This window comes from Strix uralensis, chromosome 10 (genome assembly GCF_047716275.1).
Source record: "Strix uralensis isolate ZFMK-TIS-50842 chromosome 10, bStrUra1, whole genome shotgun sequence".
NCBI lineage: Eukaryota > Metazoa > Chordata > Aves > Strigiformes > Strigidae > Strix > Strix uralensis.
Genome location: NC_133981.1, coordinates 3,720,472 through 3,744,262, shown reverse-complemented (window position 1 = coordinate 3,744,262; position 23,791 = coordinate 3,720,472). Strand labels below are relative to the sequence as shown.

General features: G+C 62.5%; 1 protein-coding gene across 9 annotated transcripts; it reads right to left on the bottom strand.

Moving 5' to 3' along the window:
• Nucleotides 1-1,213: 1,213 nt before the first annotated feature.
• On the bottom strand, nt 1,214-23,605 carry USP19 (ubiquitin specific peptidase 19). 9 transcript variants are annotated; one of them, XM_074878953.1, is made up of 28 exons: nt 23,508-23,599; nt 19,661-19,760; nt 19,251-19,495; nt 17,392-17,448; nt 16,200-16,328; nt 15,511-15,644; nt 14,771-15,178; nt 13,646-13,913; nt 13,356-13,512; nt 13,179-13,250; nt 12,569-12,684; nt 12,034-12,248; nt 11,562-11,763; nt 11,342-11,475; nt 10,994-11,152; nt 10,797-10,907; nt 10,520-10,630; nt 10,266-10,367; nt 9,375-9,515; nt 9,112-9,230; nt 8,749-8,886; nt 8,295-8,659; nt 7,505-7,615; nt 6,752-6,968; nt 6,276-6,428; nt 6,005-6,168; nt 5,743-5,921; nt 2,745-3,871 (listed from the first exon to the last, which is right to left on the bottom strand). In XM_074878953.1, exons 3-28 carry the CDS (start codon nt 19,357-19,359, stop codon nt 3,638-3,640), a joined length of 4,305 nt encoding a protein of 1,434 aa, XP_074735054.1. In that variant the 5' UTR covers nt 19,360-19,495; nt 19,661-19,760; nt 23,508-23,599; the 3' UTR covers nt 2,745-3,637. The 9 variants fall into 9 exon arrangements, with proteins under 9 accessions (XP_074735060.1, XP_074735061.1, XP_074735054.1 ...); XM_074878950.1 differs by lacking the exon at nt 19,661-19,760 and having other exon boundaries at nt 23,508-23,605; XM_074878954.1 differs by lacking the exons at nt 19,661-19,760; nt 23,508-23,599 and adding an exon at nt 23,421-23,481.
• Between the last annotated feature and the right edge of the window lie 186 nt (nt 23,606-23,791).

Sequence of the window (23,791 nt, the reverse complement as noted above, 5' to 3'; positions counted from 1 at the left end):
ACCAGCACCGGGGCACACCGGGGGATACCAGGCATTATGGTGTCAGGACTGCGCCGGGTGACAGCGGGTGCCAGGGCGCACCAGGGGACTCCAGGCACTGAGGCAAAGTGGGGGACACCGGGAGTCCCCCCGCTGCTGTAGGGTGCACTGAGAAACAGCCAGCACATCAGGGGAGAGCAAGCACCAAGTCACACCGGGGGACACCCCACGGGCCGCAGAGCCCAGCAGGGACAGGGAGCTGTGGGGGGCACCAAGTGCCAGCGGCCCTGGGGGGCACCAGGGGACACGGAGCTGGGTGGCACAGTGGCACGTGGAGGATGAAAGCCCTGGGCAGAGGTTGAGGGGAGAAGGAAGTGATGTGTGAAACGTTGGGCGTCAGCGTGTGCCGGCCCACGCTCTGAGGTGACAGAATGACAGACCTGCCCGCGCTCTGCTTCTCTGCCCACCAGTGTCTTGCCCTGAGCTGGAGCAGGCTGAGACTGCCCCGGAGAAGGACTCGGAGGAGGGTAAGTCGAGGCGTGCGCCGGCTGTCAGCGCATGGCCGTGGCGTGCCCTCGCCTCGTCGTCGTGCCGTGCTCCGGCACTGAGCAGAACTAACCCCAGCGCTCCCTCGCCTCAGCGTTGATCTTAATGGGCCGCGGCCTTCCCGGGTCAGAGAAGGGTGCACGTGGTCTGCGAGGAAGAGGCCCTGGGCGTGGGGCAGGCTGCTTCCCGCTCGGGTGTGACGGTGTCACCGAGCCCAGCCCTGGGACACCGGGACAGTGACATCTGTCCTGCCGGTTCCTGAGCAGGAGCTGCGCTGGGCTGGGAAGATCCCAAGTTGTGTCACCCAGCAGGCTCTGGGGGCTGGTTTCTGCCCTGGTCTGGGCTGCTTTGAGGACAGAGTAGGACATCCTCGTGCCACAGAGGGTGGAACAGACCTGATGGAAATCACCTTTTTGCCTTGAAGGCTTCAGGACACCCCAGGGCCACACCTGGAACCTGGCAGGCACCTGGGGGAGGTTCTGCCTGCAGCGCTGGTGCCCCGGGGTTGGGGCCCACAAGCTGCTGCATGAGGGCACCCAGGGTGGCAGGGTGCTGGGGACCCCAACACCACACTGGGGCGGGGGGGGGGCTCACCAGGCACCAGAGTGTCCCAGGGGACAGCAGGCAGCAGAGGCGAGTGGAGTTCAGCGAGTTTAATGAGTGCAGGACAAACCCCGACCCCCCACCCTGTCCCTCCCACCCCCTCCCCGGTGCCCGGCCCGGCCCGCACCCCCCGGGGCAGGCGCCCCGCAACACCCTTAGTCGACTTCTTCCATGCTGCTGTAGGAGGGGGCCGGGCGCTCAGCGGGGCTGGCGAAGCGGTCGGGGAGGCCTTCCGCGGCCAGCGCCGGGGCTCCTTCGGGGGCCAGGCTGGATCCAAACGGCACCGGGGGCAGTCCCTGCAAGCAGAAGGCAGGCGTGAGAGGGAGACCAGGGCCCTGCCCTCCCATCTTCTCCCTCCCTGCCAAGGGGCACAGGGTGCCTGGGGGGACATGGCCCCTCAGGATAGGGACCCCACACAGCATCCGTGGCCCGGAGAGCCGCAGCTGGTGCCAGCCCCCAGCAGGAGGGCAGGGGGAAGGCAACGTGCCCAGGGCTCCCAGCAGCAGCCCCCGCCCGAGGAAAGCCAGGCTGTGACACGCTCAGCCCGGCCCCGGCGCTGCCGCCTCTCCCCAGCCCGGCACTCGTGCCCCCGGGGCTGCCGCGGCCAGGGCCGGTCTGAGCAGAGCCCCGCGCCCCGGCACGGGCACCCAGCCAGGCCGGGCGGCAGCGGCGAGCTACGGGGCAGGCTGCCAGCCTGTTCTGAGGAACAGCAGCACAGGACCAGAGGGGATTTCCAGGGCCGAGAGCGCCTAGCCCGGGCCTCGCTGCCGGCCACCCACCTGCGGGGAGGGTGGGCAGGCAGGTGCAGGCAGGGGCTTGTGGGCCCCAACCCCGGGGTGCCGGTACCAGGCGGAGCAGAGGTCACCCCACCGGCGCCGGGCACTGACTCAGCCCCACGAGGCCAGCGCCATGGGCAAGCGGGGGAAGTCGCTGAGGCCCAGGGCTGCAGACAATGAGGCGACTGTTCCAGGACAGCCACCTTATGACCACGGCACGGCCCCGCCGGGCTCCCCGGCTGGGTCCCGCTCGGCAGGGAGGCCACCAGGGCACACGTGCGAGAGGGGTGCAGGATCGAGGCGGTGGGGGGGGCGGGGGAGCCCTGGGCTCCTCATTGTCTGCCTCAAGCCCCAGCCAGAAACACAGGGGAGCCCCTTCCCTGCCAAGCATCCTTCCCCAAGCCAGCCAAGGGCACTGCCGGCGGGACGGCAGCGGAGACGGAAAAGGAAGTCACACGGCTCTGAAGTCACCTCTCCCACCCAAACACGCCGGAGCAGTCTGAGCCACGCTCAGCCAAGGGCAACACGTCTCAATGTCAGACACCTCTGGAGCTCCAGCCCATACCCCGGCCTCACCGGGCTCCCCAGGTCCTGCACATGCCCCGCCAGGGCTGCTGTTCCAGGGCTGGGGAGGGGGAGCCCAGCTTGTGCCCCGTGGCATCGGCAGGCAAAGCTCTGCCCTGAGCCTTCTGCCACACAGGGTGCACCGGGCACCCGGTGGAGCCCAGGACACGGGGACTGGGCTGGAGAGTCTCCTCAGGCACAGGAAGGGCACCAGCTACAGTGCAGAGTCCCTGCCCCTGTGTGGGGTCCCATCACACAGGACAGGGACGCTGCATCTCTTTGGAAAAACCTGGCTTTATTAACACACCGAGGTCCTACCTGCACTCCCCGACCCCACACCTCTCCCGCAGCACGGGCAGCCGATCCCCTTGCAAATGAGGTGCTGCACCGTGCTCCCCCAGCAGACCTGGCCCAGCCCCAGACACAGCCAGGGACAGCCCACACGCCCCCCTGGGCTAGGGGCTGGTGGGAGCCAGTAGCCCCCGGAGGCAGGTGCTCCCCATGGGCACCCCAGCAGCTGCTTGAGGGAAGAGGAGCTGTGGGGGGGGCTGAGCCTCCAGGGAAGCACACGAGCCCACAGTGACAAGCCCATTTGGCCCCAGCACAACTGGTGCAGGGGCAGCTGGCACCGGGAGGCTCAATGGGGGGCTGGCAGGAGGGACAGGGCTGGCCCAGGAGCCTGGTTGTGCCAGCCCCAGGGAGCGCAAGGCCCCTGCAGCAGCACAGCTGGGAGCCAGGACCCGTGTCAGGGCATCCTGCCCTTGCTGTAGCCTCCCAACAGGTCTCCAGTTCTTTCCTGGGAGCCAAACAGAGGTCGGTGATGTTCCTGGGGGGACTCCCAGGCCCCAGCCGCGCTGCAGTGGCAACATCCCTTCCTGAGCAGCAGGTAGCCACGAGGTCTGTCCCGCTCCCAGCGGGCAGCAAGGGTGAGGGAGGGCAGATGGGCTGCTGGTTCTGGGCCTTGGCAAGGCAGCGGGCTGGCCACACAGCCCTGCCAGCTGGCACGGGAGATGCCAGAGCAGACAGGCAGGAGCCGACGGCCCCACACTTCCCTTGGTGAGTCCTTCCCGGCAGTTTCTGTCCTGCTGCCCGACGTCTTCGTCGTGTAGCGTTCTAGGACAGTGCGTGCCCCAGCAGCCCTGCTCCCGCAGCTGGCCGCGTACCCGTGCCTATCTCCAGCGGGTCTGGTAAATGAGCGGGTAGAAGACGTTCAGGAAGAGAGCCACAATTGCGGCCGTGGTGGCCAGGACAAAGTATCTGACGCAGCCTTCATCTGGGTGCTGGGAGATGCCCGGATTCCGCTTCTGGCCACGGGGCCTCCAGCAGTTTCTTGCAGGCCTTTGGGGCGCCTCGAGCTGCAGCTCTTGTTCTTCAGCCTCCAGTTCCTGCCAGATCAGAGAAGCCTGCGATGTGGAAACCTGCGTCAGCACTTGGAGAACACAACGGGCAACACCCCTCGCCATCCCCCGGGGCAAGCGGCTACCTGCAAAGCCCAGCCCCGTGCCCAGCCAGCCCTCCTCCCCATGCAGCACCATCGCGGTCGCGCCCGCCCCCGCGGCTCTTCGGGGGTCTTCGGGGTCTCCGGAACGTGGGGCGCAGCCGGGCAGCTCTGCGGAGGTTGCGTGGGCAGCTGCCAGGCTGGGTCTTCATGGGGAGCGGAACGGGCAGCCGGATCCCGGTGGAGCTGATGCGCTGGCATTGGTGGGTTCCAGGTGGTGAGGAGGCAGGGAACAGCCAATCACAGCCCAGCTTTTAGGATCTCTCAACAGGATCTTTCAGACGACAGCCAATCCAGAGCCAGCTGGGGCAGCAGGAGCGAGAGGTGCGGTCACAGCACAGCCAGTCACAGCTCTGCTTTGGTGGGTGGGGATGCTTCGACAGCCAATCGTAGCCTGGCTTCCAGGAGGATTATCTGCAGGCAGCCAATCACAGCCTGGCCCTCACTGTGCAGGGAGGGGGGGGAAATCTTGCCGAGCAGCCAATCAGGGCGCAGGTCTCCGGAGGGCAGCCAGTGCCTGGGAGGGTGCAGGGGGGGTCCGAGGCGCTGAGGGACCCGCTGAGCCCCGGCGGGATCCAACGCGTCCCATCGCTGCGGGGGATCTGGCGCTGCCAGGGGCCCGCTGAGCCCCGGTGCCATGAGGGGACCCGCTGAACCCCGGCGCCGTGGGGCGGACAGTGAGCCTCGGTGCCACCCCGGGCCCCCCAAGGCTCCCACTGCCGGCGTGGGAGAAGCAGCACAGCCTTCCTGTTGCCCAGGACCCCCCCTCAACGAGGGGAGCTGCTCCAGGACACGCACAGAGCACCTCCCACCAAGGGCAGGAACAGCCCAGGTAGGAGGACACCAACATGCTGGACGCTCCCTGGCCACAGGGACAGGCAGCTCTTGTCCCCAGCCGAGAGGGCAGAACCGGGGTGCCGGGCTGAGGGCTGCGCGAGCCAGACGGGTCAGGAAGCCCCACAGGGCACACGCGTGTGCAACTATGCCTAGAGATGAGCTGAGCATCATCCTCAGAGCCCATGGGGCCACGGGGGTGCTGAGCGCAGAGGGAAGGGCTGCAGCACAGCGATGCAGGGTGGGGGCTGGCCAGGTGGGCGCTGCGTCACGCCCCAGCCTGGGCCTTCATGTCAGACGTTCACGCAAAGATCAGCCCGACTGCTCCCCACCAGCACATGCTGAAAGCAGCCTGCAGGCTGGCCCACCCCTCCCCTCCCCTCCCCTCCCTCCCGGGCAGCCCGGCAGCAGAGCTCGCTCTGGCAGATCTCTCTTCAGCACCCTGTGGAGGCTGCCAGGCCTCTGGCTCAGCGCTGGCATTTGCCTTTTTTGCACCTAGCTTGGCCCCGAGCTGGGCCCCAGCAGAAAGCGTCCCCCACACCCTGCCTCGAGAGCGGCTGCGGAGGGCAGGTTCTCACTGCTCCCTGGCACAGCCAGCTCCTGCTGTGTCGCTCACAGCCTTCCTCCGGCACAGACCCCGGCGAGGCTGGGCCCTCTCCTGCCTCCTCCGGTGCCCTCCCACCAGCACTCCCACTCCTGACGACAGGAACCAGCTCTCCTGTCATCCCTCAGGGCAGGGACCGTCTCAAGCTCACAGAGAGAACAGAGCAAGACAGGACCCAACACGTGGTTGGTGTCGAAGAGGGGCAGAAACCACACCACAGCTGCGCCAGGCTCCGTGGGTGCTGGCAGATACCGGGCCGGGCCCTGTGCGTGGGCACTTGGGAACGTTTCAAGGCTCTGCGTGGCTCCAACAGCGCCGAAAGGGACGCGAGCTCTCACCTGGCTGGCAGCAGCTTCGGCAGAGGGGGTGCGCTCGGCTCGGTGGTCTGGGGGGTGCCCTGGCAGGGGTCTCTCCACAGGAGAGTTCCTCCGGCGATAGAAGAGGACGTAAGCGTATCTGGTTACCACCTGGCTCTCGTCCACGGTGGTGACTGTGCTGTCGTCAAAGAGCCGCCAGCCTGAGAGGAGAGAAGGGTTAAAGCAAGCAGACAGGCCATGGCTGCAGGAGCAGGGAGGGTAAAGAGGGAGGGCAGATCCTCACCCACATCGCTGCGCTGGCTGTTCTTGTCATTGGGCAGGCGGGCGTACGCTGTGTAGTGCCCCCCAATCATGCCTCCGTAGTGGTTGATCACAGCGTACAGGTCATACATGGGCAGCTGCTGCTCGCCCTTCCGCCCGATGCAGAACTTGCTCAGGTCCAGGCTTCTGGGGAGAGACACGGGGACAAATTGGGGCCGGTCAGTGTTAGGCAGGGACAGGTTGGGCTGTAAAGCAGTGCCAACCCAGCCATTTCACCCCTCCCAGGCTCTCACCGGACGGGGAAGTCCACCATGTCGTTGATCTTGTCTCTCCAAATAAAGCTACGGAAGGAGAAGCGCTTGAGCTGGATGATGAGGACGTTGGGCAGCCGCCACAGCATCAGCTGCTTGGAGGCCTCGCGGTGCTGCTTGCACTTGGGGCAGTACCTGGGGGAGGAGTAGGGTCATTACCGGCATGGGGAGAGCCTCAGGCCTCGTGGCCCAGCCCAGCCCCGAGGTCCCCCCACATGTGGGGCTGGCAGAGGAGACGCGGCAGGTCTCAGCCTCCCCTGCCAGGGACAAGCCAGCACAGTGCTGCGGAGCACTAGCATTGCTCCCTGCTTATGGCCTCCCTCCCCAGCGCACAGGGAAGGCCAGCCCAACGCTCCTGGCTGCCAGAAGAAACAGCGTGCAGGCCCGGGCAGCTCCTGGGAAACCCCCCACTGCTGCCTGGGCCCACGGGCTGGAACCCACCCTGCTGCCTTTCTCACCATGCTTCCTCCGGAGCCAGGACTTCGGGCTTGGTGAAGAGATTGAGGCACTGCTCCAGGGTGAAGTGGCCAGCCCGGGCTGCTTCACTGGCCGAGCCTGGATCCTCCACACACTCCAGCTCCTTGGACTCCACCAACACAAATTCCTTGAGGCGCTCATTGTTCTTCCACACCAGAGCGAGGGAGCAGTCGTCTGTCAGCTCCAGGGGGGTGTCACCTGCAAAGGGGTGCACACCTCACATACCTGCCCTACACCAGGCCAGGCCAGGCCACCTTGCCAGGGCTAGGAGCAGTCTTGCCCATCCTGGCTTGATACAGCGATCACACAGTGCTTGCCAGGAATGGAGAAATGCCCCATGGCCACATTCACCACCCCACAGCAGCGGGGCGCAAGGCTGACACAGCCCCTCTCAGCAACGCCTACGTAACCACTGCTGGATGGGGGCACCCATCCCACCCCGACAAGAGATCACAGACCCTCTGCGGATACAGGAGGTTGAAGGGAATGGGGTCTATTTGCTGAGGAGAGCAGGAATGTCATGCCCAAGAAGAACTTCCAGGCAGCAGCTCTGTGCAGCAGAGCCCTGCCCTCCCCTGTGCCAGACACAGCTTTCACTGTCCAGCCTCAGGCCACTGTCACATCTGGGGTTCACCTTGTGTCAGGCAGCCTCTGGCTCCTCGGCCAGGCAGATCCACCACCCTGCCAGAAGCCATGAGGGATGAAGGTGGCACTTTCCGGGGCTCTGGGCTCACCTTTATCTTCCAGCTTGTGCTCTCGGTTGGCAGCATCGATCTTGTTGATGTAGAACTGCGTGGCGCGGGCGCTCAGCGAGTCTGGAGTGTGTTGGTACCCAGGGATGGCAGCTGTGGACAGGCAGGGACAGATCTGTGGTGGCACTGCCTGTCTGCCCTGCGTAGGGGCCAAGAATTTGCAGTGCCCCCACCCCCACCTCACATGCTACGGCCTTGCAGGGACACAACCACGTGCCCCATGTCCTTGACTATTTTTAGCAGGCGCCTGCCCCTAGCAAACTGCTATCCTCTGCCTGCCTTGCCCCTTCGCTGCACATTGCTGCCATCCTGAGACGAGTGTCTGGAAACGTGACAGGCAGGCAGCCGAGTGCGAGAGGCTGCTCCCGTGCAGCTGAGTCAGAGCGAGGGAAACGCTGCGGCTCACAGCCCCGAGGGGTTCAGCCCGCACCGGGTTCTGCCCTCCCACGGGACTCTTGGGAGGTTTCTGCCAGCCCCTTGCCTTCCCACAACAACAAAATACCCCAGCTTCTTTCTTCATCAGGTCTCCGCTCTGCCCCGTGGGCCCTGCCAGGGCAAGGCAGAGCATGGGCAGGCAGGCATTTCAGGTGGGGCAGCACTGCCAAAACACAGCTCCCAGGGCCTCGTGTTCCCCAAGGGTCTCCGGGCCAAGTTCACAAGGGGAGAACAGATGTGGTGGGAGGACACCCCAAGGAGGAGGAGTTGCTCCTGTTTTGTCTCGGGGCTGCCTGAGCTCCTGGCACACACGCAGTTACTCCGCAGCACCTCTTACCTTCTGGCTTGAGGGCTCTCTCATAGGACGGCTCCTTCTCGCAACAGCTGTCGCCCTGCGACTCCATGTGCTCGGAGAAGCCCGAATCCAAGCTCAGCAGGGAACTCCTGGCTGCCAAGACCTTGCTACGGACAGTGCCGGTGTCCGCCAGCTCCGGGTGCAGCTCGGGCACAGCTGGCGAGAGTGGGGGCTCCTGCAGGAGGCTGGAAGCCCTATCCCCGTCCCCCAGCTCGGGGGCAGATGTGGCTGCTGCACAGCTGCTCTTGGCTGGGGGTTCCAGCTTGTCTGGGAGCAGAGGCTGCAGCCCCTGCTCCGGTGACATCCGGCCCAGCTGGAACGGAGGCTGGAACACGCTGACTGAGTACCTGGGCAAGGAGGTGGCAGTCAGAGCTGGCGAAGCAGAGGGCTGAGCTCAGCTCTGGGGCAGAAGCACCCTCCTTCCCCAGACCCTCACCTTGCGTAGCCCTCCAGCAGCTGGGCCAGGCGGGCGTAGGTGAGGCGGGATTCCGGCACGCTGATGAGGAAGGGGAAACCGATGTTCTCGGGGCGGCACAAAGCCTTGTGGTCCGGCCAGTGTGTTTTCTGACATGCCCTGTAACACATACAGCCCCTGCTGAACCCAGCATCCGCGACCGCCCTGGGCAGGAGCACGGCAGGGCCAGAGGGGTGTGCTGGGGGTGAGGGGAGCACCGTGAGCCAGACTGGCTTCCTCCCAAAGGCCAAGCCTATCCCACCTCCTCCTAGTGAGCTGAGCTCTCCCACCCAGCCTTTCAAGGCACGAGATCATCCCTCCCTGCCAGGCACCAAGCCAACTCACACGTTGCAGTAACCGACTCGATAGCACCTCGTGCAGCGCCTGAGCTTCTCATCCTCCGGCAGCTGCTTCTTCTGGCAGGCTGCACACTTGGCGACGGGGCCGCTGGGCACCTGCGGACGCTGCAGGAGAAAGGACCCATAGGGCAGGGAAAGGCACTCGGGCAGCCTCAGTGGGCATCCGTGCTCGCTGCAGCTCGTCACCCCTTGCATGCAGCTCTCCCCCTCCTGCTCAGCCTCCCTGTGTGTCCCAAAATCCCCTCGTACCTGCTGGACCTGCAGCTCCACGACCCGCTCCTTAGCCAGCTCTGGAGACAGCACCTCAAAGCAGAGCAGCAGGTCCGTGGGGGAGACCGTGTCCAGCGAGTTGGATGGCAGGAACATGCGGTGGAAGCGATTCTTGATCACCTGCCAGAAAAACAGTGGAGTGGCACCGTGTGAGGGCTGCCCCACGCTTCCTCTCCTGAGAATGTCTTATGAGGAGTGGCTGAGGGAACTGGGGGGGGGTTTAGTCTGGAGAAGAGGAGGCTGAGGGGAGACCTCATCGCCCTCTACAACTCCCTGAAAGGGGTGCAGAGAGGGGGGATGAGTCTCTTGACCCAAGGAACAAGCACCAGGACAAGAGGGAATGGCCTCAAGCTGCGCCAGGGCAGGGTCAGACTGGCTCTTAGGAAGGATTTCTTCGCAGAAGGGGTTGTTGGGCGTTGGAATGGGCTGCCCAGGGCAGGGGGGGAGTCCCCATCCCTGGAGGGGTTGAAGAGTTGGGTTGACCCAGGGCTGAGGGATCTGGTGGAGTTGAGAATGGTCAGTGTGAGGTTAATGGTTGGACTGGAGGAGCTTCAAGGTCTTTTCCAACCCAGATGATTCTGTGAAAGCCACAGACAGCAGCCCCACAGGGATGCTGTGCTCAGCTCACCCCCACCCTGCCAGGGGAGGATGGACATCCCTTGCCCTACTGCGGTGGCCAAGCCCTTCTAAGCAGGGATCTGCCTGGCAGCACCCTGTGCCCGACACTGCCAGGCATGGACAAAATCCATCCCATGGATACGCTGGATATGGGCAAGCGACTGTCGGTGGCCATATTCCCTGTGGAGCTCGGGGAGCCAGAACACCCACAAGAGCAGCCCATGGGTTGCTCCCCAGCTTGAGCACTCTCACCTCTGCCAGGCGCAGGTTTTCTGGTTTCACGCGCACGCTGTGGGCCACCGAGTCAAGTACCTCCATGGCACTGGAGTTCTCCTTGCTGATACTCACGAGGAACTACCACCAAGAAAGTGCCACAACAGTCACACCACACCAAGGCATATTGGTTACTTAACACGAGGCTCAGCCTGCTGGTACATGACCAGCTGCCTGAGGCACCTCCAGGAGCCCTCTCAGGCTCCCTCCCCACAGTAGATGGTGTCCTTTACCTTGATGGGTTTCTTGTGCGGCTCCTTTGCGAAGTAGTAGACAGTCAGCACCTTCTGCTTTTGCGGGAGGGGCACAGGGAGGTACAGGAAGGGGTCAAAGGTGATGGACACCTGCAGATATGAGAGCACACTCAGTTGTGGGAAGCGGTTGTAGCTCAGATCAGCAGGGAGGCAGCCCCAGCCGACATGAGATCCAGCCTTGCCCTGTGCTCTCTGAGGGTCAGGAGCCTGCTGCTGCGCAGCTAGGACCGGGACAGAGCCTCCAGGGCTGCCCTACCTTGGAACACACTGGGCACACCAGTTTGGATTTGTACTGGCCCTGGAAAAGGTCCACAATGAAAGAGTCATTTCTCATCTTATGTCGCTGCCAGGCCTCCTCAGCTACCACCTGTGGGGAGAAAGGTCTCAGAACTACACTAAATCACCCAGGCTAGAGCTTGCTCTCACAGTGGATTTGTGGAGGAACATCCTCACCTCGTCCGGCCTCCCATCTGAGTCAACGGTCTCTGTGTAGGGCTTGTTCTGGATGCGGTTGAGGTCCTCGTGCAGGCCATCGAGCAGGAAGGCCATGAACTCCTGAGCATCGTGCTGGGCGTAGCCAGTGAACTGGCTGGCCTTGCTGGCCACGATTGCCTGGGAGGAGGCACAGTGGTCACGGCTGGCCAGCAGCTCCCCTGGCAGCACTGCCTATGCTCCACACAAAGTCTGTCTGCACCCACCCACACCCACCCAGCTCTCCGTGGCACTAACAGGGCAGCCAAACGCCCACAGAGGAGGGCTGGGGACCCACAGCGACCTCCTGCGTAGCGCCTGTGGCCCTACCTTCAGTTTAGAGGGCTGGAAGGCATGGTGCGTGCCCTTCCACAGCGCTCGAAGCAGCATGGCAAAGCCGATGGCCAGGCGTCCCCCCGTCCCCAGCGGGTTGTTGCAGTTGATTTCCAACTCAAAGGACCGATCTGCAAGAGACACAGGAGAGCGAGGGTGGCCGCTGGCTGAGCTGTCCGAGCGGCAGGGTTCTGCTGGGCTCCCGGTGTGGGCTCACCATGGAAGTAATCCCGCAGCTCCCGGGTGTTGGACAGGGACTGGATGACGCTGTTCATGAAGCAGGTGTTGCCCAGGTTCACCAGCCCCGTGAAACCAGGCAGGCAGACCTTCTTCTTCTCATCCTCATCCTCGTCATCCTCCACGCTCTCGGTGCTCACGGGGCTGTGTGTCATCGGTGGCACCATGCAAGTTGGTTTGGGCTGCCAAAGCAGAGGTGGGTGTGAGGGTGCTGCGCTTGGGGGGTCTCTCTGGGAACACCAGGGAAACCCAGAAAGCCCAAGGCACCCCTCAGACAGAGCTGGAGCCATCACACCATCTCCCACAAGCCCCTGATCCGGCCAGCTAGGACTGAGGAGCACCACCACCTCCTCCACAACAGTTTGCCATCCCCAGAGTGACACCGAGGAGGTGGGGTCCCACAAGGACCTTTCCTCCCACCCAGGTCAAATCCAGCGTGGGGCCCCACTCACCGATGGGATGTGCGGCTCTTGTTTCACTGCCACATGCTCTGGGGCTGTACGGGCTGCCACGCCATCCAGACCCCCATCTTCTACACGCGGCTTCTCTTTGTCGCTGGCTCGGGCCTCTTCCTTGCTGGACAGGGGGTGCTGGTTACTGCCGGGGGGGTTCTTGTCCAGAGGGGTAGGGCCTGTAGGCATGGCAACCTTTGCACCACCCACTGCACCTTAAAAAGGGGGAAGGGTGGGCCTGTGGTTAGCAGCACCGTGCGCTGCCCACGGTGGGGCTGAGCTGCTCGGTCCATGCTCACACGCAGGCTCTCTCCTACCCCTCTTCCCCGTGAGCAAGGGGAACAGCGGTGCCCTTCCCCTAGCATTTGGCTTGCCCTGTCCCACACCTCTCCTAGCTGCACCCCCTCAGCCCCTCTCCTTCCCCACAACCCCACACCAGAGGATCTGGCACCAACCAGCAGCTGCCAGTGGTGAGGGGGGCCCCTGCCCTGCTGGGGTGCAGCAGACAGGCAAGACAAGAAGGCAGGGTGCAGACCTCGTGTGGCTGGAGCCTCCAGCCCCCCCCAGCGCTGGCTCTGGCGTTTTTTCAGGCAGACGTCGATCCGAGCCACCGTGAAGTTGTATGTGCACTGGTCCGGCTCAATAAGGTTCCTGCAAGACATGTGGCAAGTCAGGGGTGCCCCAGACCCGCCCCCAGCAGCCTCAGAGATGCTGAAGCCTCTACAAGGCAGGGCCATGGCCTCTGGGCAGACAAGACAAGGGTGGAAACCCTCAAGCCTGGCCACACTGGGCACACAGAAGGCCCCTTTCCTGGGAGATCCATTCTGCTTGGCTCCACATGCCCCTTCCTGCTGGATATCCTGCCCAAAGCGCACACAGGCTGGCCTGCCTCTGTCCCTAAGAGGTCTAGAACAGGCTGGGGGGGTACTGCGGGCAAGGAGGCACTGGGATTTCCTCCCCTGCAAGCCACCACCCAGAGCTGCAGCAGTCCAGGCTTGGGGCATTAGTCCAGCACGGTGTAAGGGAGATGTCCAGGTGCAGAAATGAGCATTCCCTGCACAGGCCCGCCAGCGGGGACCGGCTCCTGCTCCAGCTCTGCACTCTCAGCTCCCTCGCCCTGGAGTGGGCTAGAACAGGAGCCATACCTGAGCTTCACCTGCCACCGGAACACTGTGTGGGGGCCACAGCCAGGATGGAGGCGAAGGAAGTTTGTGTCACTGCAAAGAAATTGGGAGTGAGTGAGAAGAAGCAAACAAACAAGTAGCCCAGCCACAACCAGGAGCTCCGCAGCAGTCTGGCACCACCCCGAGGCATGCCCGTACCTCGTCTGGAACACCAGCGTGAAGTCTTGCTCCCGGAACAACACCTTGGATGTCTCCTTGTGGATCTCCTTCACGTAGACGTGCACTACCACCAGGTCGTTGCCTTTCTCATACGAGTCATTCTTGACAAAGGTCAGGCTCACAAAAGGCTCTGGCTCTGAATGAGAAAAACCATGGAGAGAGACATTACCTACTTTGCGCACTGAGGCAACGCTGCAGGTTAACCCAGGAGAGGTCCTGAACAGATGGACCTTCCCAACGGGGCTGATCCCCAGGCTCCAGCCACTCACCATCAGCTGCTGCTTCCAGAGCTACGTCATCCTTGGACCAGTCCCTCTTCTCACTGTCTCTGCCCAGGGGAGGGGTGGCTGCTGGGACAGTCTTAGAGCTCTCTCCCAGGACAGGCGTGCAGTCCCGGCCCCGCAAGGCCTCCGCAGGGCTGCCTGGCTGCAGGACTCTCTTCTCCACACAAGTGGCAACACGGTGGGGGAACACCTCTGTGGTAGCTGCAAGAGGCGGCATCTCCACAGGAACAGCCTCCTTGGCCAAAACCACAGCCTTTCAAGAGAGAGAAACACAGTGAAAAACAGGCACCGTTACTCCCAAGCTGCCCTGGCCCACCCGTTGTGACTCCTGCCAGCCAGGCAGGCACAGCTCCACACCGCCCACTTCCCCCACACATCCCACAACTCGCTTGGCCTCGTTAAGCACCACAGCCCAGCGACCGCAGGGTCACAGAATCATCAAGGTTGGAAAAGACCTTGAAGATCCTCCAGTCCAACCATTAACCTCACACTGACCATTCCCAACTCCACCAGATCCCTCAGCGCTGGGTCAACCCGACTCTTCAACCCCTCCAGGGATGGGGACTCCCCCCCTGCCCTGGGCAGCCCATTCCAACGCCCAACAACCCCTTCTGCAAAGAAATACTTCCTAAGAGCCAGTCTGACCCTGCCCTGGCGCAGCTTGAGGCCATTCCCTCTTGTCCTGGCGCTTGTTCCTTGGGTCAAGAGACTCATCCCCCCTCTCTGCACCCTCCTTTCAGGGAGTTGTAGAGGGCCATGAGGTCTCCCCTCAGCCTCCTCTTCTCCAGACTAAACCCCCCCAGTTCCCTCAGCCGCTCCCCATCAGACCTGTGCTCCAGACCCTGCACCAGCTCCGTTGCCCTTCTCTGGACATACTCGAGTCATTCAATGGCCTTTTTGGAGTGAGGGGCCCAAAACTGAACACAGTAATTGAGGTGCGGTCCTCACATCACCCTCTCCTCCACCACAGCCAGGCCCACGCCAGCCCCTCAGCACCACCCGCGGAACCCATCTCATCAGCAGGAACAGCTCCCTGTGTGAGCAGCATTCCCTGCAGGGGGGCTGAGGGAGCAGGGGTGCCCCCCTCCGTTCGCCTTGGTCCTCACGTACCTTCTCCAGTGGCGGTGCGAGGTCTGCGAGGGCTGTGGGCGCATCGACCTGGCTGGCTCTGCCATTGCGGCGGCTGCCTGCCCTCCCGCTGTGCCCTTTGCTGGGCTCCACGCTCCCAGTGACTCTGGCGTTTGGCTCCTCTTCGGTGGGAGCCACTTTGAGGTATACTGCCCGCTTGGCGCTGGGGCCACTCTGCATCCCTGGGCTGGCTGGGCTTTTCCCTCCCAGGGCCTCGCTTCTTCCCGGAGCCCGTTTGGGGTTGGAGGGCTCTCGCCGGGACCTCGGCAGCTCTGCGCCTTCAGCCCTCGGCTCTTCAGGGGCCAGCTCTGCAGAAGCAGCCTTCTCCTTCCCATTCTCCCAGCACGTGGCCCCTTTGGCCAGTTCTTTGGATCCATCTTTCCTTCTCTTCTGTGAAAAGCAATGCAGCACAGTGGGAAGGTATCCAGGTAAAAACACCCTTCACACTCTCTGCCAGCCCCTCACCCTCACTCCCCCTTCCCAGGGCATGCCGAGGCTCTGCTCCAGAACCTGGAGGCTGTGTGGCAGGTAGGAACGGGGGTACGATGACACCTCCTTCCCCGGGACAGAGACAGCTGGCTCACTGCCCTCACGGAGCACATGGACGCAGGATGTGCCCCCACATTGCTCCCTGGGCAGCTGAAGAGCAGGGAGCAAAACCCTCACCCCAGCTCCCCCGGGCTCCATAAGCTCCCTCAAAAGGCACATTCTCCCCTCCTCACCAGAAGTGAAGACCAGGTATGGAGTGGGATCTTCTTCTGAAGCACCAGCTGTAGAAAGTTGCCCTTCTTGCACTGGACCTTGCTGCAGGAGCTCTCAATCTCCTCATAGAACTGACAACTCCACTGGCGCCCGTCTGGAAGCGGAGGGGGACCGCACCTCAGGCAGTGCTCCAGGCAGCTGTCACCTAACTCACAGCCCCCTTTCACCTGCCCCGAGGATCAAGGGAGCACTCATCCAGAGCCAAGGAGGCTGCAGGCAGGCTGCCACCATACCCCAGGAGCCTTCAGGGCTTCAGCCAGCTTCCCTGGATTTGCTTTGTACATCTGGCTGGCCCCCTTCCCAGAGGGAAGGCCCTGGGCCTCCCTGCCCTCAGGGGCACAGTCACTTTTCCAAGGGATACCCAGGGCCGACTCAGTCATCCCGGGGAGGAGGGGACAGAGATGCACCAGTGGGCACTTGTTCACTTGGCGCAGAGGCCAGCTCCTGTCCTCCCCAGCTCCATACCCTTCTTCTTTTACACTGCTCTCATATCAGCCCTGCTTGCTGGCTGAACCTGTGCCAGCTGACAGCAGGGCACTGCCTCTGAAGGAAAGGTTTTAAGCCTGCCTGGATCAGCCCCATGTCTAGGCCACAGCTGCGCCAAGTCCCGCTGGAGAAACGCCTGCAGCAGTTGCTCCGTTCTCCATACCTGGTAGTTTGACCACACAGTCTGTGTCGGTGAAAGCAGCATCCACATCCTCCACCTTCAGAGCTCCACTGCCCAAGTTCAGCTTGACAATGATCTCGTCAGCATTCTGCTTCCAATCCAGCAGCAGCTCTAGGAAGAGGGAGGGAAGTGTCATCCACTCACTGGGGCATGAGCCTGCGGTGCCCGCTCCTTGGCTTGGGAGCCTGAACACATGCTCAGTTCAAGGAGGTCAACACAGGGGACACAGATCATGCCAATTAAACGGGACGCTCGCAACCTGCTCTCATCAGACAGGCCACAAACAAGAGCACATGTTGCAGCAGGGCAGGTGAATCCCAGTGGGAACTGGAGAGATCAGAAAGGCAGCGCTGCTCCCAGCCCCGTCACGTGCAGCAGTGGCGGCTGGGAAGAAGGGGTGGCTCCTGCCAACTACAAAGCAATAGCTGCTTTCCCAGGGAACAAGGAAGCCACAGAATTACTCTGGGGGATTCAAGTGGACTCTGACCACAATCAGAAATTGCCACTTCCCCTTTGCAGATGCAAATCAAGCAGCCCAGCTGCAATCACCAACACCCTGTATTCCTGCCAGGTGAGCACTGTTAACACAGCTGAAACAAGGGCAGGCTCGCCAGCTGGGCAAGAACACCGCACCCAGGCAGAAAATGGTGCAGCAGTGTCATTCCATCACAGGCAGAACCTCTCCCAGGTGCCTGCCAGGTTCCAGGTGTGGCCCTGAGGTGTCCTGAAGCCTTCAAGGCAAAAAGGTGATTTCCATCAGGTCTGTTCCACCCTCTGTGGCACGAGGATGTCCTACTCTGTCCTCAAAGCAGCCCAGACCAGGGCAGAAACCAGCCCCCAGAGCCTGCTGGGTGACACAACTTGGGATCTTCCCAGCCCAGCGCAGCTCCTGCTCAGGAACCGGCAGGACAGATGTCACTGTCCCGGTGTCCCAGGGCTGGGCTCGGTGACACCGTCACACCCGAGCGGGAAGCAGCCTGCCCCACGCCCAGGGCCTCTTCCTCGCAGACCACGTGCACCCTTCTCTGACCCGGGAAGGCCGTGGCCCATTAAGATCAACGCTGAGGCGAGGGAGCGCTGGGGTTAGTTCTGCTCAGTGCCGGAGCACGGCACGACGACGAGGCGAGGGCACGCCACGGCCATGCGCTGACAGCCGGCGCACGCCTCGACTTACCCTCCTCCGAGTCCTTCTCCGGGGCAGTCTCAGCCTGCTCCAGCTCAGGGCAAGACACTGGTGGGCAGAGAAGCAGAGCGCGGGCAGGTCTGTCATTCTGTCACCTCAGAGCGTGGGCCGGCACACGCTGACGCCCAACGTTTCACACATCACTTCCTTCTCCCCTCAACCTCTGCCCAGGGCTTTCATCCTCCACGTGCTGCTCACTTCCCTCCTCCTCCGCTTTCTCACACCCCTCCCCTCCCCGGAGCCCTGCCTGCAGCACCACAGCAAGTCAGACCCCAGGACAGCTGCTCTGGGCTACACCACTATACCCCAGTCTACCCAGCAGTAGGAGCAACACGTTACCACACTGCTTTGAGGCACGTCTCAGTGTGGAGCTTGTGGTAACCAGGCTGTGTGTCCCTGCTCAGCACACCAGGCCATACAGAGGAGCCCTACCTTGATCCAACGAGGATAACCTGATGTTTGGTTGTGCTCAAACCAATTCTGCTGTTAACGACAGCGCCGCATGGCCCAGCCACACTTTAACATTCCCATTCCTGCACAAGCTGCCAACATCCACGGCCGAAACCTCCTTCTAGACTGGGCTGGGGAACCAAATTGACCTGACACCTAATCCCCGCTCCCTGCAGGATTACCTCCGACAGCCAGAGGCGTCTCAGGGTCCGCACCACCCTCACAGGGCGGTGAGCTCTGCCAGACAAGGGGCTTAAAGTGACAGCACCTTGTCCTGGAGCAAAGAAACAGTGGCAACTGAGGCTGTTTTCCCCACCCCAGAGCACTCAGAGGGCTGTCACTGCCTCCCTTGACTGGCTACAAACCAGTAGGAAACCTCTGCTGACCACCACGGTCACTGGTGCGAAGCTGGGGCTGGCGGTGGGAGAAGCGCTGCAGAGGCACTGCCTGGAGGATCTACAGCGTGCTCCAGCCCCTCATCACCCCTGCACAGAGGGGGACAGAGGCAGCATGACCACACTGCAGCCCCTGTGAAGGCAAGAGCCCCCCGCTTCAGAAGGAGCGGAGGGTCAGGCCTTACCAGAGAAACAGCACACCTCCCACTTGAGAGAAGGCACAACGCTGCGCTCTCTGCACCGTGGGATTTCGCATCGGGGACTGCAGCCAGCCATTCCAGCACAGATCTCAGTAAGCTCTCATTTACCTTGGCCTATAAAACACCCTGTGATTTTGAGGTTACAACAGTCATAACGGAGCAGGCACAGAAATCAAGCAATTTTCCAGGGCCGCAGGGACTCTTGTTCGCATCCTGCCCACAGGCATTCCCTGCACCTGAGGCATCGTTTTTGTCATCGGACACACAGGAGCTACAGGGGGAATTACTCCACAGCAACCATTTCACTTGAGCCACACCTTGCCCTGACCCAGAAGCTAAAGCACCAGCCCTACCTGCAGGCCCCACACTCGGCAGGTGCTGTCAGCACCCCAGCGCTGCCTCGCAGCGTCTGGCCTTGGCACATCCATGGGGAAGCAGCACTGTCTCCAGCTACAAGGGTGCCCACAGGCTTCAGTCCCACTCCCCCTGCATCGGGGCAGCTCAGTCCCAGCCAAAACCAGAGTCTAGAAATAACCACCAAGGCCAACTCCAGGCTTAAGCTAACAAGGCCACAGGCCTGACCTTTCTCACATAGTTGGGCCTAAGTAGTGCCCGAAGGAAGGAGGTTACAGGTCCAGGGAGGACACTGTGCTGAAGAGGATCCCACATCACATGGGTCACCATCAGCTGCAGGAAGCGATTAGTTAAATCTGCTTATCCTGCAGCAGATGGCTGCAAGGCTCCCACCCTGCGGTGCCCAGAAACCACGGGCCTGCTCATTGCAGCCCTGCCGAGGGGCTCTTACCTTCCTTGCTCTCCTGGTTGGCTCGATCCTTCTGCTTCTTCTTGTTGGTGGCATCATCTAAGCCCCGAGACACTCTCCTCTGGCCAGGGGCATTGGTGCTGCTGGACATTTTCAGCCGTTTGGAGGACACAAACGGCCCGCCGGGGTCAGTAATGGAGTCTGGGTCAGGGGTGCGACGTTTTCTTCCTGGCCCAGCTATCTTGGCGACTCTCTGTGGTCAAACTCTCTGGCAAGGAACTAGTGGCCTAAAGAGAGGAGAGAGCGAGCGTGGCAGCAGGTGGAGAAGGCCCAACAGCATCAGGATCCAGTCTCTGCCCCAGCATTGGGCCCTCCCAGGGCCAGTGCCCTCACACGACCTTCCCTGAAGCATTTACGGGAAGCCCCACGCAGTGCTCAGTGAGGAAACCTACCTCATCACAGCTGTTACAACGCTTACTGCCAAAAGCATGGGCTTGTCAGAGCTCCCAAGATACAACCAGGGGTCTTCTACATGTGGCCCACATTAAAAACCTGGAAAGCAATTGTCATGCTCACGGCTGCCACTACAATAACACTGGCCCAGAGGGGCCGCTGGCACTAACAAGAGCTAGAGGCAGAGCCGAGGGCGAGGACACGGGGAAGCCCTGATGTGCAAAATCGAGTCTCCAGGGTCAGCTGGGGCAGCCTGCCCCATGGCTCGGGGCAGCAGCTATTTCAGTCAAACAAGTGCCCCATGTAAGAGGGCGGGAACGGGAGCAAGTAACGCCCTAAGAAGGAAGAAAGGGGAGAAGCAGGAGCAGGCCCGGGACAGTCTCCTGTGACAGATGAGAGCAGAGCTCTCTGGCAAGAGAGTTCCTCCCCCTCCGCCCACCAGCTGGGAGCTTAACCAGCATGACTGCACCTTGCATATTCATCTCCCCGCCGGTTTACAGACAGCGTCAGCGGGGCCTGGCCTGGAAACAGGACACCTCTGCTCTTCATGCCCCAAGGAGAGGGCAGGGCAGGCAGGGTGCTCGCCACTGCCCCCTTAGACATGCCCTCCCAGGCAGAGCCAGCTCCCCTATGGTGTTCGGGAGCCGCTGGCCCAAGGGCTGGTCTCAGTTTTGCTCTCCGATTTCACCCTCGGGTATTCATGGCTTTGACAGAGGAGAGCTGGAACAACCCACTGAAAACGGTCCCACTCGAAGTGCCTCAGTGGAGGTGGCGAAAGCTGAGAGCTGGGAAGGCTTCCTCCCTCGCTGCCCCGGCTGCACACCCTGACCCCAGCAGCACTCACAGATCTGCAGGGGTTTGCGGAGGGGGAGTGGGCCCAGCCACGTGGATCCTGCCCACCTCCAAGTGCTGGCAGCCTGCAGCAGCTCCTGGTGCACTGATTCACACCCCATCCCACGGCCCTGCTCCCATCTGAGGGCACAGAGCTGAGTCTGACAGCATCTTGGCCTAGCCCAGCTCCACAGAGCCTGCTTCTCCCTCAGTGGGAGGCAAGGCATGCTCTCAGGAACACCCTGTCCTGCCCTCACCTGTGTACCGAGCACAGACCCCACAGCTCTGCTCAGGCAGGAGCAGGGGCAGGAGGCACCTCCAAGGGAAATGCTCGGTCAGAGGGAGCACACTGGCGGCTCTGTGCTACCTGCCCCACGTCACTGGGGCATGGTTCTAGAAATGCTCAGGGCAACAAGTAGCCACAAAAGTGGAGTTGTAGCCACAAACTGCAATGGACCCCAGAGAGCAAAGAAGTCCTGCCCTGCCCTCAACTCTAGCAAAGCCAGTCCCACGGCAGGCGCTGCGCCCAAACCGTTTCTCTTCATGCCAATCCGCCCTCGTAACCAAGAGCCACCAAAGCCAAGTGAAAAGCTCAAGCACCGAGCCCAGCCTGGCTGCCTGGCACAGGCAACTCCTGCCACCCGTGGCAGAGGGGCCCGAAACAACCTGGAGACGGGGATGCTGAGCAGAGCCTGGCATCAGCCCCAAAGAGCCTGAAAGAGTACGGTAGGACAGTGACACCCCCAAGTTGCCACACACACACACTGGGTCTCCCTGGGATGCAGCAGCACCTCTGGCTGCAGAGGGAAGGGAAGGGCCTCTCGCAGCGGCAAACATGGCCATGGTTCACAAGGCTGGGCTTCTGACACCGGCAGCACTCTGCTGCTCAGCTCCAGCCCCCACCAACACCGAAACAGGCCGGCTGCAGATGCTACAGATGCTTCCTGGCACTGAGAAAGCTAACCTGGGCTTGGCAAACACACGCAAGCATTTGTTGCTGCATTTCTTTTGCCTCTAGGGTGAGAACTCGAGGAGTGGGAGACAAGAAGCAGTGACTGCTTCGTGCAGGGCCAGGCGAGGCTCCATTGCCTCCTTCCTGCACCTCCGAAGGGGTGGCACAGGGTAACTGCTGGGCAGGGTGACAGCAAGCTCCAAAAGGGGTACTGGAGGGCTGAGAAAGTCCTCCCAAGAAGGGTGAGAGCCAGGGCTGCACGTCTGCTTTCACTCGTTCAGGAGAAGCCTGCTGCTCTCATGCCTCACTGAGGGCTCTGCTCCCTCGGGTGCTTTACCGACAGTTATTCCTGATGGCAGGCAGGAACCGAGCAGGGCTGGAGCTCTGCCTGATTCCAGCTGCCAGACTGAGAGCAGCCCGAGGCCGCTGCAGGCACCACCTGGTTTTGAAGGAGTGCAGGCAAAGCAGATGTTATTCCCATTCGACTATTCTAATCCCTGAGACTTTCTCCCTCTCTGCCATTAGGAAACGTGCAACCAGGTGCGATGTTCAGCCCCCTGGTGCGGAGGATCACAGAGGTTTTGGCACTGTGAATGTCGGGACTGTGGGAGCCACTGCAGGGGAGAGGTGGTCAAAGGCCACCCCATCTGGACACCAGGTGTACCTCTGAGAAGCTCCTGATGGGCTGGGTGCTTGTACAAAACCTTACACAATCCTTCCCCGAGCCAGGAAAGCCTGGCCTCGCAGCTGAGAGAGGAGGCACTGCCTTGCCCTCTGCTCTCCCAGCCTTTGCATTGGTGCGATCACCCACATGGCTGCAGCACATACCGGATCAAGATGCCCAGCCAGAGCGAAACTGCTTTCTGCCAAGTTTGTCCTACCCTAAATCAGTTCCACAAGCCAGTTTGCTCTGGGGCTGCACAAACACTTTCACTGGCTCAAGAAAAGGGAGAACTCAGGAACAGGAGTGAAGAGCCAGGGAGAAAGGCCACCCCTTTCCCATTGCAGCGCCAGACCGGGGTAGTGTAAATGCTCAGGGAATGACAGCAGAAGGTGCACAACAAGACATAACGTGCCCTCTGTGTTTGGGGCTCATTTAGTTCTTGGCAGGAAGAGGTCCCCTGGTTCTTGCCTGCTGCACCCCGCCCTCAGTGCCTAACGGCCTTTGCTGGGGTAGCTGCAGAGAAGCCTACCTATCCCCCAGCCTCATCCTTCCACAGACTCTTGACTGCCCCGAATACAGCCAACAGAAACTCTTCCCTCCTTGTGCACACAAGTACTTTTGGCACCTTCTGCTTCTCATCCCCCCTGAGGGATCAGAAATCTCAAGACTTGAGCTCATCTCTTACTTCAGTCTCTCGGCGTGCCTGACGCACAGGCTGAGCCAGGACGAGCACAGAGCCACTCAGAGCAGGCACCCAGCCCAGCGCTACCACACGCAACATTTCCAACCCGTGTGGAAATCAGCGTGTCCCCAAAGCACTGTGACAACAGCGAGCCTTTATAGCTGTGCTGCGTGGGGAGCCCGGCAGGCCCAGCTCCCCCCAGGCCCTGACAAGTCTCTGGGGAAGATGACTCTGATCAGACAGCAGCTGGTGGCGGGCCCCCGGCCTGTCCTGCGCTGCTGCCCGGCCTCACACATTTGGAGAGGGGAAAGGGACGGGGAACGGTGCTTCTGCCCCAGGCCCAGGCAGCGCCCCCACGCAGGCAGAGCGGCCCGTCCTGCCGTGCCCCGCGCCCCGAGGCTGGGCTGTTTGTCCCTCGCCGCCCCCACCTCCTGCCCCACCCCAAGCCCCCTCGCTTCAGGCCCCTCTCACGCCGCCGCCATCCGCTACCCGCTCCCACACCGCCTCCCTCCCCGCCGCCCCGGCCCTGCCTCGCGCTCCCCGCCCCCCCCGCCTCCTCCAGCCCCCGGGCCGCATCCCGGCCTCCCACCGCCCCCGGGCCCTGCCCGCCGCCGCGGCTCTGGCCCTCACCCCGCGCCGCCCCCGGTCGCCGCTCCCCGCCCCGCCGGGCCCCGCCGCCGCCCCGGCGCGGCCGGTCCCGGCCCGTCCCGCACTCACGGCCCCGCCCGCCGCTCCGGTCTGTTTTGTTTGGAGCCGAAGTTCCGAGCGGGCCGACTCAGGAGACAGGCCCGAGCCCGTGACGCACTTCCGGAAGCCGGCAGGCAGGCCCACGTGACGCGGGAGCGCGGTGACGGGAGGGGGCAGATCACGTGGCGCGAGGCGGGGGCCGGCCGCAGACTCGCTCCCATCCCCTCCGGCGGTCCGGCCCGGCGGCGCTATGGCAACGACGCCCGCCGTGACGTCATCACGGCGCCTGAAGGGGGGCCGATCCCGCCCCCCCA

Excerpts from the sequence above, each read along its gene's own strand:
- USP19 (XM_074878950.1), bottom strand. The coding sequence starts at position 19,359 with ATGTCCAGCAGCACCAATGCCCCTGGCCAGAGGAGAGTGTCTCGGGGC. Across the intron at positions 11,153-11,341 it reads TCCAGCCCTCTAAACTGAAG|GCAATCGTGGCCAGCAAGGC; the intron begins GTAGGGCCACAG and ends GCCTCCTCCCAG. Across the intron at positions 3,872-5,742 it reads CCGAAGCTGCTGCCAGCCAG|GCTTCTCTGATCTGGCAGGA; the intron begins GTGAGAGCTCGC and ends TCCACATCGCAG.